Source organism: Gymnogyps californianus, chromosome 5 (genome assembly GCF_018139145.2).
Source record: "Gymnogyps californianus isolate 813 chromosome 5, ASM1813914v2, whole genome shotgun sequence".
In the NCBI taxonomy this organism is placed as follows: domain Eukaryota; kingdom Metazoa; phylum Chordata; class Aves; order Accipitriformes; family Cathartidae; genus Gymnogyps; species Gymnogyps californianus.
In genome coordinates this window covers 18,350,876-18,362,524 of record NC_059475.1, presented here as the reverse complement: position 1 = coordinate 18,362,524, position 11,649 = coordinate 18,350,876, and the positions used below count along the sequence as shown (strand labels likewise).

Below are 11,649 nucleotides of genomic sequence, written 5' to 3'. Positions count from 1 at the left end.
ACCTGACCCAGTGTCCCACCACCCTCATCGTAAAAAGTTTCTTATGTCCAATCTAAACCTACCCTCTTTCAGTTTAAAGCTGTTGCCCCTTGTCCTGTCACAACAGGTCTTGGTAAAAAGTCTCTCTCTGTCTTTCTTATAAGCCCCCTTTAAGTATTGAAAGGCCACAATAAGGTCTCCCTGGAGCCTTCTCTTCTCCAGGCCGAACAACCCCAACTCTCTCCGCCTTTCCTCACAAGGGAGGTGTCCCAGCCCTCCCACCATTTTTGTGGCCCTCCTCTGGACCCACCGTAACAGGCCCATGCCTGTCTTGTGCTGGGGACCCCTGAGCTGGAGGCAGCACCCCTGCTGGAGTCTCACCAGAGAGGAGCAGAGGAGGAGAATCACCTCCCTCCTGTAACCACGAGGAAAAGACAGCGTGAAACACAGCCAAGGCTGCAAATTCCCACTGAGGCACCATTTTGCAGGCGCTTCCCCCCCTCGCCCCTTGGCCTTGCGGCTCCTCTGCAGAACTCTCCCCTGCCCCAAGGCTGTGTCCCCCCCCGAGTGGGCCCAGGGGGCGGCCGAGCCCCGGGGCCGGCTGTGGTTGCGGGGGGCAGCCGTGAGGAGGGGACCGCCGGGGCGTGGGGCGGTCAGACACCCCCATCCTCCCTCACAGCCCCTTCACACAACCCCCACCCTGCCGCGCGGCGCTCCTCCGCGCCAGCAGGGGGCGAGAGCTGCCGCCGCCGCCCCGCTGGGAGCCGCTCTGGCGCCGCGCCGCTTCCGAGCGGGGCCTCGGCCATGGCGACGGGGGCCAGGAAGGCCGTGTGAGCGGGCCGGGCCGCGGCGGGGGGGAGGCTGGGCGGGCTCGGGTCGGGGCGGCGGCGGTGGCGGTGGCGGTGTGGGGGTGCCGGTTAGTCAGTCAGCAGCGTCGTCGTCTTCCCGCAGGTACCCGCTGTTCCAGCTGGGCGGCCCGCAGCTGCGGATCTTCCGGCCCAACTTCTTCATGCTGGCGGTGCGGCCCGGCGTGCCGCAGCCCGAGGATACCGTCCAGTTCCGCGTCTCCATGGAGTGAGTGCGGGGGCGGCGGGGGAACGGGGCACGGCACGGCATAGCCCCCCGCAGCGGGAGCCGTCGCGGGTCTGGGCCTGCCCTGCCGCGGAAAGGGCCCAGCGCCGCCCGGGGGGTGCAGAGGGGCCCCCGCCGCTTCTAGAGCACACAGCCTCCCCCTAGTGCCACACGTCCCGGCACACTGCCCCTTGTCGCCTCCTCCTGGGCTGCAGCTTGTCTGGTGAGCTGAGGGGTGGGAAGACGAAATGCCAGATAGCGCCCTTTGGGCTGGGGGAAGGGGCTTGTGCATGGGAGAGACCTTTTAGAGGGCTGCAAGGGCACTAATTTAAGTACGAGTTTGCTTGGGTCCTCTTCCTGAGTGTTAGTAAGGCTCAGCCTTCCCAGGGACAGGCTTAGGAAGAAGGAAGTGCTTATGAAAATGATCCAGAGAAAACGAGGTGATGTCCAGGTATTTGTCAGGACTCTTTCATCCTGACCGATCTGATTGTACACAGTAAAGCCCACAAGCCTGTGGCAGGTCCTGAAAAGATTACAAAATGCTATTCAGAAGATTAGAAAGGATTCTTGGCTCGGGCAGTGAGAAAGCCTACCCAGTCTTGCTGAATACAGAATATATCTGGGGTTTTGACTGTTGAGGCTACAGAGGATAAAATATTTGTCATTGTTAGAGTTTATGGATAATGAATTGCTGTATCAGTGTGTGATCTATGTTGATTTTATACTTTGTGCAGGAAAGCTACCTTGGTTAAAAGGAGGAGACATATTTATTCCAGAGTATCAACCAGTCTATAAATACTCTGGCTCTGTTTTATTTTATTTAAATATTTATACTTTTCCTCCTTTCTTTCCCCAAAATGTTTTTGCATTGCCTAGAATGACAAAAGTGGATATCAAGAATTACCTTGAAAAAATATACAATGTGCCAGTAGCTGCTGTGAGGACCAGGATACAGTATGGTAAGTGCAGTTGAGTAAGCCAAAGAAATGAATACAGCATCCCTGTGGAGCCAGAATAGATTTTTCCTATCAAAACATCAATTAGATTTCAACGAACTTTTGTTCCAGATGCTTAGCTGGTGACATCTGTCAGCTTAGTTGTTTATTTGTCCCTTCAAATGAATATGCACCACTTCATATTTGAATGCTTTGATTAGATTGTGACCTAAGTTTAGTTTTAAGAAGAAAAATCTGAATTTAAAAAGCTTTATCATCTTGACAGTTATCTAGCTTGTCCTGTATGCTTTTGTAGTTGGTACCATTTCTCCTTGAAGACCAGTGGGTGTCTCACTTCAGAAGGAACTGCTTCATGTGTTTTAATAAAATTAGTACTTAAACTTATTTTCAGCAGTAGCCTTTTTAAAAAAAATATGTGAGTAGAGATTACGTGGCATGCACACAGAGGTGGTGTTATGGTCTAACAAAAGGCAAAGTTTGTAGAACAAAGAAAAATGTTCTATTAGACCAGTAGATAATGTCAGAAAAACATCTTGGCAAACTTTCAATTTTTCATCAACTGTCGTTACCACATTTCTGCTACAGACTTGTATGCTTCCACTCATGGTGTTTCTCCCCTGTGCCACCCCTACAAAAAAAAAAACCCAACCAAAAAATTAACGTAAAACCAACCCAAGAGCAAAAGAAAAAACATTCTTAGTTTAAGTTATGCTGAACTCTGACTTGGAGCAGAGGGACCCATCTCTAACTGAAATAAGCTAAATTTATATAAGGTCACCTTTACGTATAAATGCTTCCTTCCCCAGAGCTTCTCTGACTGCAGTTTGGATGCAGTGCAAAGTCAGAAATATAATTTTCATGTTATTTACCTTTTTGATCACAAGGCAGTGCCTTAATCAAATGGAGAGTGACTTGTTGGTTAGGACATCTTTGATGGCTGAGTTTTTCTTTTTTCATTCAGTGACTCTAGCAAAGGAATTGATAGATGTGTTTCTAATGGTAAGAGTAGGGGTGATTTTAAAAAAGGGACAGGAAAAAAGAGCTGTAATAGTGAAAAATGGAGAATGAAAGAAAAAGCTTCAAAATAAGGTTGTAAAACTCAGAACATATAAAAGAAGAAAAAGAAAACAGAAAGATCATCTGTAATATGCTTATGTGAAAAAGAGAATTAAATCTTAAATACCAAACACATGCAGTTCCAAACAGCACTGAAAAATATTTATGCTTGTCCTTATAACCATTTCATCCCCCACTGCTAATGGAAGTGACGGAAGAATGTGTATATTCAGGGATAAAAGAGGAAAGGGGGTTAGAATGTCTAATAATTGAGAGCTTTAAGGTCCACCTAACATGCAGGGAATAAATTGAACTTCCCACTCAGTTGTGACCAGCATACTTGCAGAAGGTTGAGATGCTTTAGTTTTTTTGGATGTGGAGTGTAATTTCCTGGTGTGTAAACAGTAGATCCAGCTCATTAGCTGGGTAGTAAAAATTGACAAGTTTGAAGCTGTTTAGTGGTCATTTCCTCCTTGTCTTCCTGAAGCTGTTGATGTTGGGAGGACAGTTTATCACTCGTGGCCCCCTACTCAGAAAACTTACCTCCTTGCTTCTTTGCAAACTTTGTGTGACGTGAAGGCACAATGGCTGTCAGCAGCCTGAGTCTCATGATGCCTTGGTTCCCTACTTGTAAACGAGGAGAGTAGTGTCTACCCATTTCAGTATGTTTTAGTAATTGTGATACTGTGTTGGTACTGAAGAAAGAGTATTCCTCTTAACAATAAATCAGAACTAGTGAAGTCCCCCTTCAGCTTGGCCTTGCTTTGGGGAACTTGGAAGTCCTGAGAAGTAAAAGGTGGGGCTCTCTTCATGTCTGCAGGTGCAAACAACAAGAGGAATCACAAGAATCAGAGAGTGAAGAAGCCAGATTACAAAGTTGCCTATGTACAGCTGGTGAGTTAACATGGATGCTTGTGGGGAAAGAGGAAGGGACTGTTAACCAGCCAAGCTAGAAGTAATGTTCAGTGAATTGTCTGGTTAGCTGAATATTTCTGCCAGTCCTCTAATAATGACATTTTCTTTAATACTTTCCACAATGTATAAAGAGATTTAAATGACTTAGTCTAAAAATCGAATTCAAACAAATGGTTAGTTTTCAAGTCCCATATTTGTTTGAGGTCTGTGTGTAAGTTATGATCTGATGTCATATGGTACTACTTTGCCAGTGAGTTTCATGCTGACCCTGTACTCTGTGTGCTGGAAGGTTGACTTGTGTGGTTGATTGCTGAAATGTCCAGTAAGTGAAAGAATATATTGTAAGGGTAGGGAACTTCTTATTAAAGCTTTTTGGATTTCAGAGAAGACTAAGGCATATTCCTTGGAGAGCTTTTAGTCATGTCTAACAAGCGTGCTTTGTGGCTAAACCAGGTTCTGAAACGTATGTTGGTTGCCCAGTGGAAAAGGAGCTTCATGTTCTTACGAGTTTCTTTCGTAACAGGAGCATATTATAGTTTAGACTTCTCTTGGGCTTACCTGTCTCTGTGTAAAAAAGAAATGCAACCAGTGACAGAAAACCTCTTCACATACCAAAATTACATTAAAGGAATGCTGTTTATGATTGTAAAACCATAAGCTCAAAATTGCCGTTGGCAACACAACCTCAGTGTTACTCCATCCTGGGACAAGGATTCAGTGTGAGGGGAGCATTGTGTGATCTTAAAGACTGCGTAAGACTTCATATGGACTTGGAGTCAAACTAAAGAGGCACATACAATGGGAAATCTGATTTTTTTTAATTTTTCAAAGTTTAAATGTGCTTAGTAAGCCCCTTCTGGGACGGGAAGTGGAAAGAAAAGTGAGGAGTGTGGTTTTTTAGACAGCTGGTACTTTTAAAAGAACAGTATAAAGTACAGTGTTAATAGAGTAACAGAGTTGTATTTAGATGAGGACTAACCTTGATTTACTGTGCTGAAGTTAAAGGCAACCTCATCTCTGTGAGGATTTTGCATTACGATGGCTAAAATCCACATTCCTTCTTCAAGGAAGAGTCTGCTTTGGTGGGCAAATTCTCTCTCCTGGATTGTCTGTGCTAGGTTTTTGTCTGCGAGAGATCAGGTATGAATGATTCATTAAGAACACAGCTGAGGAATTGAATGCCAGGAGTTTTTCTAATTTTTTCTATTGTTGTTGGTGTCTGTTAATTCCTTTAACATTCAGGTTTGTCTGTCCCTTTTTTTTCCCCCCCTCCTTTCTCTTTTTCCTTTTGTTCTTTGCTTTTCGTCACTAGCTCTGATGTCTCAGACAATGAGCTCCCAGTTCTGTGTTCACACCAGCTTTAAACAGTGGATGAGGCCAGAAACCTAGTGTCATTTCTGAAACTGAAGGTTTTGCCTTCATTCTCATTCATGGTGTGATTCAGGCTATAACAGGCCCCATGCAGTCCATTGTTAATATCTGCCTAATTTAGGAAAGTCTTTGGTAACCACTGTAAAATCCTTATTTTCATGAGAATTAGTTTGCATCTGCCGTGAGTCAGAGTAGCTGGGTTTTCCCACCATTTTTACCAGCTGTGTTCTCTCTCGTTAATCCAGTTTCAAGTTGAAACTGCTTATGACTGGAAAAGTAAGGATGTGTTTTTGAAAGGCTGTGGGTTGGTCTTTCTACTGCCCACTAGGTGGAAGTATTGCTCTTTCCAGCGTGACTTGGTAGCAGCTGTGGTGTGGTTTACCTGGATGAAATTGAGTATATTTGTATGACCAGTTACGCTTCCCTGCTTCATAAAACATCACCTTATGTGTCCCAGCGCAACATACGTATCCATTAACTTACTGCAAGTGTCTCAAAGGTGGAAGGTGTATGAAGTCATAGTCAACATACCCTTAGGTGTCAGATTAGTGCCCCAGCTGTTTCACATGTAAGAATTGTTGTCCTTTCTTTTCCAAATACTATTTCTTGGAGATTCAGAGCTGTTTACTTTATTCTCAGGCTGTAACTGGACAAATACATGATCTGTCCAAGCATAATATTTTCACACTAAAAAAATACCTCGAATCATAGAAGGCTGTGGATCAACAATATCTTGCCATTCCAGAGCCTGCCTGCCTTTTTTCCCATTTTGGAATGTGGTGAGAAAGGTTTAAGTTAGAGACTTACGGCCATGGGTATCAAATACTACTTTTTTACACTGTTTTATTTTTTTAATTAAAAACAAAGCTATATATCTTTGCGGAGTAGATAAAATGAATGTAATACAGCAACATTTCTCCTTACTCCAATACTGTTATAATTATCCTAATGTTATTAAAAAAAAAAAAAGTCAGCGGGAAACTTTACAGTTGCATCAACATCAGGGAAATTAAAAAAAAACAACATCCCCTCCTCCTCCTTCAGTTTTCTCACTGGTTTAGCTCAACAGGTGTTAGCACCCGTGGGAGCACAACTGTAGACAAGCCTCTGGAATCCAGACCTATTTTTAATTAAACCTGTTTTGAGAAATCTAATGGAGATTGCTGTAAAAAGGAGTCTGACCTTGTCAACATTAGGACTAACACCTATTTAGCTGCATGAATGATGGCACCGGTGGGAACATTTTTGCAAATGCTTTCTCCTCAAACCCTGTTTGGAGTGTCCCGTACATTCATAGTAATTAAACCATTTGCACATCAGATGTGACAGCAGTTTTCTTTTGACATGTAGTGAGTTCAGAGGAAACTTGGATGCTCCGTATGCTGTGTCATTCCTGTGTAGATTTTTGAAGTTGCTTTCTGTGCTGTTTTGCCATACGTTTTAACATCAGATGTTACCACTGCAATAGTAGGAGAATTGTTCAAATGCACTGGATTATTAAACTTAGCTGCATTTGCTGCTACTGCTGGACTGAATCCCGTGCTGTTGGGAGTCCAACATTTTTTTAGTTAACGATACTATAAACATCACTTTTCTCCTAATTCTGAAGGACAGTAGTAAGTGCTTCAATTATCTAAATAATCAGAAGATCTCACAGTTGTTTACATGATCAGTATTTGCTGCGTCATTCCTACACAATAATATCTGTGCTGACCTTCCATTCCTAAACTTTTCAGGGGATGCAAAGGTCAGAGAAGTGTAAGTGAGTTTGTGCCTGATAATCCTTCCAGCAATTTTCTGACATGAGGCTCAGCGGTGGAAAGGCTAACGCTTGAGTTCATAGGCCTAATTATGGTCACTTAACCTCTCATTAAAATGAGGCAATTTGTACCACTCGATGTGATAACTCCTTCTACAGACGCAGAGAACAAGCTGTGTTTTCACCCTTTCTAACAACAAAGGCTTGAAACGTAAAGGGAAAATACATGTTTGATGCTTAGGTCACTTTTTATCTTGAAGGATGTTAGCATTTAACAAATGAATCCTCATAAGGCCTTGTATATAAATCAGTTTTACATTTGGGTAATGCTGAAGCGAGGATTAGAGTTGTGCAGGAGTAGAAGTTTAATGTCTGCCATTTCTGTTATCTAAACACTGGACCACACATCTCACTTGTACGTAATCTTAGAATTTGTAGGGAAAAAGGGAGGTCTCTGGGAAGATCCTAAATTGAGAATAGCAATGCGTAAAATCATCATGTTGCCTTTGTTTTAGGTGTTTCAATACCGCCTCTCTGACTTGCTTTGTTTGTTTTTTTTCTTCTTTTTTTTAACATTGTAAGGGCTCGCTTAGATATAAGAGCATGTGGTGGTAGAGTTTATCCTGACAAATTCCAGAGTATCAGTGTATCACCTCACATTGGTGAAAAAGTTCTTTTGCTGGCAGTGCAGCATCCAGTTCCAAGACAGACTAAATTATCTGAGCAAAACGATTTTTTTTGCCAGTGTCTGTCTTTTTTACAGGATTTTCTTTTAGCACAGCTATGTCAGGTAGGAAGGTGTTCTTATTTTCTCCCCCTTTCTCTATGCTTCTGACTAAGGTAATTATGCTGGCAGAAGTTCTAAAGGACGACCAAGGCCTAGCCTTTTTAGAGCTTATTTCAGCTTATGTGAATTTCAGTAATTCAGTAATTGAAAGGATGACCTTGGTTAAATGGCTTGCAGAAGGTAAAACAGTGAACAAATGCAAGGTTTACAAATAAGCCCAAATTTTGCTTTCTGGTTGAATATGCCAGCATTTCATGACCTAGCAGTTTGCAAACCAGATAAAACCCTCATGAACTTGGTAGACATTTAGTTGTTTGCTTTATTTCAGTTAGGATTTCATTCTGAGGATGCATTTATCATATGTCAAATGGTTGCTGTATAGAAGGGAAAACTTTTACGAAGAAAAAGCATAAGAAAAAGCAGCACTGCCTAAAGGAGTGATGATCCCTCCATTCCTTTGGTAGGCATTTTTTTGAGAAGGTGGCATATGAGCTTGAACCTCAGTAGCCTCTGGCATCGTGTGGAAGATGCACTGAATGTAAATATGCCTGGACAGACTCACAATCCTTTATGTAAGCTGATGCCTTTTGGTATTTTTGAAATTTTGAAATACCCAAGATACAGGCTTCTTCTGAAAACTAGCTACTGAGCATGCACAACAGCTATTTTTCATACAGCTTTCATCACTCCAGAGTCTTACAGTGCAGTATTACTGCATAGTATTGTTACTTAAGATTTATCAACCTTCAGTTCTCAGGGTGTAATGTCTTGGCTGTTTCGAATTGTGTCTGGCTGCCAGCCAAAATCAGAATTTCTTCACAAAACAAGAGCTGGAAAGAGCCAACTTGTCTGTGCTGATTTTGATTTATTAAAAGACTCCAGATACAGATTGACATTTTCAGCTCAATATTTGACTTTCACCAGCCTTGAAATGGGAACTGTGAGCTCTTTAATAAACAGCTGAAAGGTTTGTCTGGTTTCGCTACAGCCTCTGTGCATATCTTCCCCCCCCCCCCCCCCCCCTTTTTAAAATAATAACTGTTTTGCAATGCTAGTGAATTACCATGGAAGTTGTTAGTATGCTTTAGGGACAGCTTTCCTTCATCTCCAGTAAGGGAAGTGCATTGGTCCTGGAAGCATACCAGAATGGAAGTGCTGCATAACAAGAACAGTCCCTTACTACACTGTTACCAATATAAATAGTTCTCAAATTTTCAGTGTAGGTGGTATGCCTACCATGTTAGCCTGAATTGTTTTCTGACTTGTTTAACTAAAATGGCTTCCTTTCTAGGGCGGACGAGTCCTTAGAATCAGCCCTGTCTGTTCTATAGGTACCACAGGGCTGAGTGACCCGCCTGCAGTGCAGTTAAAACGCAGTAATTTTTTGTAATATAAACAAATTCTTTTCCAAATGCTTCAGTGTGCTAAAATCTTGGGCAGCACTTGGCCTCAAGGGTGCTTGCTGCTGATCCTACTACAGGAAGAGTTTCAGTAGGCTACAGCTTTGGGATTGCTCAAGGACATTGATAAGGCCAGTTTCTGTGCCTTGAAATGGAACTATGCTTTAATTGTCATAGGACAGCTATTACAAGCATACCTGTTGGTAATTTAAAGGTACAAAAGAGTTGAAACCTCAGAGTGTACACCGTGGAAAGGAAAACCTTGATTTGTTCCAGTTGATCTTATCCAGGCTAGAATCAAGGAAAGAGCAATGTACACAGCAGCTCCCTTGTTGTTTTTGTAGTATGGTCAGGCTTTTAGGAAACCCCCAAGAAGTATGCACTACAAAAACAACCGGAGCGTTGCTGGGTATGAGTTGATATTTCCTAGATTCTAGTCTGGATAAGCTCAACTGGGATAAGTCATATTTTTTCTTTCCAAAGTGTATGCTTGAGGTTTAAATTCTTTCACACCTGTAAATTACCAGGTTGAGTGTATATGGCTAAATGAAACATAGCACACATTCAGTTGGGTCAGGGACATGGTGACGGGTTTTTTTGATTTAATTAAGTCATATTTCTGATCCCAAAATGTAGTGTAGGTAGCCGTGTTGTGGAAGGCTCCTTTCATGTCCTTTGTGGAACCATTTCATAACTGGGCCTCTTGTTTGATTATATTTATTGCACAAATGTAAAGAATGGCTGATCTGAACCCCCCCCCCGTTTTCATCTGAAGCAATTAAATGCTTTTGTTGAGATTTCTGTATGCGGTATTCTGCCAAATAAGTTAATGTCTGGTAATGTTTGTAAGTATTTTAAAGAGTAATTTTAGAGTTATGAGCTATCAGTTACGAGTTTTATTATGCAAAGTCCCATACAGAATGGAAGAGCTGATATTGTTGAGTTTAATGAAGTTGTGCTTAGCGCAAACACCACTAAAAAGTAAGTAGGTAATGTTAATGGGATAGAACATTTCCACAGAATAATGGTTTCCTGCTGTTAGATAAAAACCAGAGACCAAGCAAATGTTTATTTTCCAAGTGGGAGACATAGATCTGATGATGATGTTTCACTAAAATGACTTGTCTGTTAGGCAGAATGACTGATGCAGATGTAATCACTTTAATCTCATTAGTGATGTATTAGACAGATTGTTCCCACTGTAATTGTTTTACACTATAGTCTTTATTCCTGTTGATAAGAGATCTCTAATATCTGTTATTCTGTATTCTCACATTACACCCTACAATAACAGCTGCTAGGACTGTTCTCTCTTATCCTTAGCTGAGATCTAAACAACTGTAACCACTACTCATATCCTGAGTGTTAACATAATGCTCCACCATGTATTTCCCCGTGGTGTTACTTTAACGAAATAATTTTTTTTGCTCGTCTTGCTTTTACTGTATGACTCATACAACATCTCTGAGCTGGTTTAAAGGCTTTGAAGAGGTGTCCATCTCCTGACCATTCATCTGTTAAAAAAAAAAAAAAAAAAGATGTCAGTGTCTTAATTAGCACACGAAAGAGGAGAGGCTGAAAGTTAGCTTTTTTGGGGGTAGGGATATATGTGTGTCTTGGGGAGAGGGGTGGAAAGAGATCTTGGGAGGTTAAGAGGTACCATTTTGCACTAGCTGAAACTTCAGGGTGGTCTTTCATTGTAAGGATATGCATCATAGCTACTGCAGAAAGGCTGGAATGTCTCTCTGACCATTTGTTTTCTCTTTAGGGCCAAGGACAAACCTTTCAGTTTCCCAACCTATTTCCAGAGAAAGAACAAGACACAGAAACTCGCTCTTTTGATGACTTCAAGAATAAATATATGGAGAGAGAGAAGCAGAGGCAGAAAGGTGACCCCAGACGAGGTGGAGTCCCCGATTGGTTTGGACTTTGATGCAACAAGCCAGCTGCCTTTCTTTAGGCTCAGAGGGATTTTGGTCAGCAGAACTTGCACTCTTCCCTTCTCATAATGACTGAATGTTTATTCTTGAGCAGCCCTTGCTAGCATGTCTTTTTTCCTGGCTGTTTGTGCACGACTACAACAAAATGGCCCTAAAGAAATAAAAAGGTAAAATAAATTTGACTACATCAGGTCTTTCCTGTGAACTTGTGGACTATTTCTAAAATGTGGAATTGCTTGTTGTTGTTTCTGACTATGAGAGTATCATTGTGCTTACCTTCTTCCTGCTTCTACGGGTTGTTTTGAGTAGAAGTAGGAGGCATTTCATTTCCCAGGGTAAGTGTAGTTTGCATTGAATAGAATGTATAAAAAGTCAAGATAGGTCAGTCAGAGGTGGACATGAAGGTGTAGATAAC

At 42.1% G+C, this 11,649-nt stretch overlaps 1 protein-coding gene across 2 annotated transcripts; it reads left to right on the top strand.

Moving 5' to 3' along the window:
• Positions 1 to 783: 783 nt before the first annotated feature.
• On the top strand, positions 784 to 11,427 carry MRPL23 (mitochondrial ribosomal protein L23). Of its 2 annotated transcripts, XM_050897704.1 has the most exons (5): positions 784 to 809; positions 931 to 1,053; positions 1,927 to 2,009; positions 3,883 to 3,956; positions 11,063 to 11,427. In XM_050897704.1, the coding sequence occupies exons 1-5, from the start codon at positions 784 to 786 to the stop codon at positions 11,225 to 11,227; spliced, it is 471 nt and encodes a 156-aa protein (XP_050753661.1). In that variant the 3' UTR covers positions 11,228 to 11,427. The 2 variants fall into 2 exon arrangements, with proteins under 2 accessions (XP_050753661.1, XP_050753662.1); XM_050897705.1 differs by lacking the exons at positions 784 to 809; positions 931 to 1,053 and adding an exon at positions 1,126 to 1,273.
• The last annotated feature ends 222 nt before the right edge of the window (positions 11,428 to 11,649 follow it).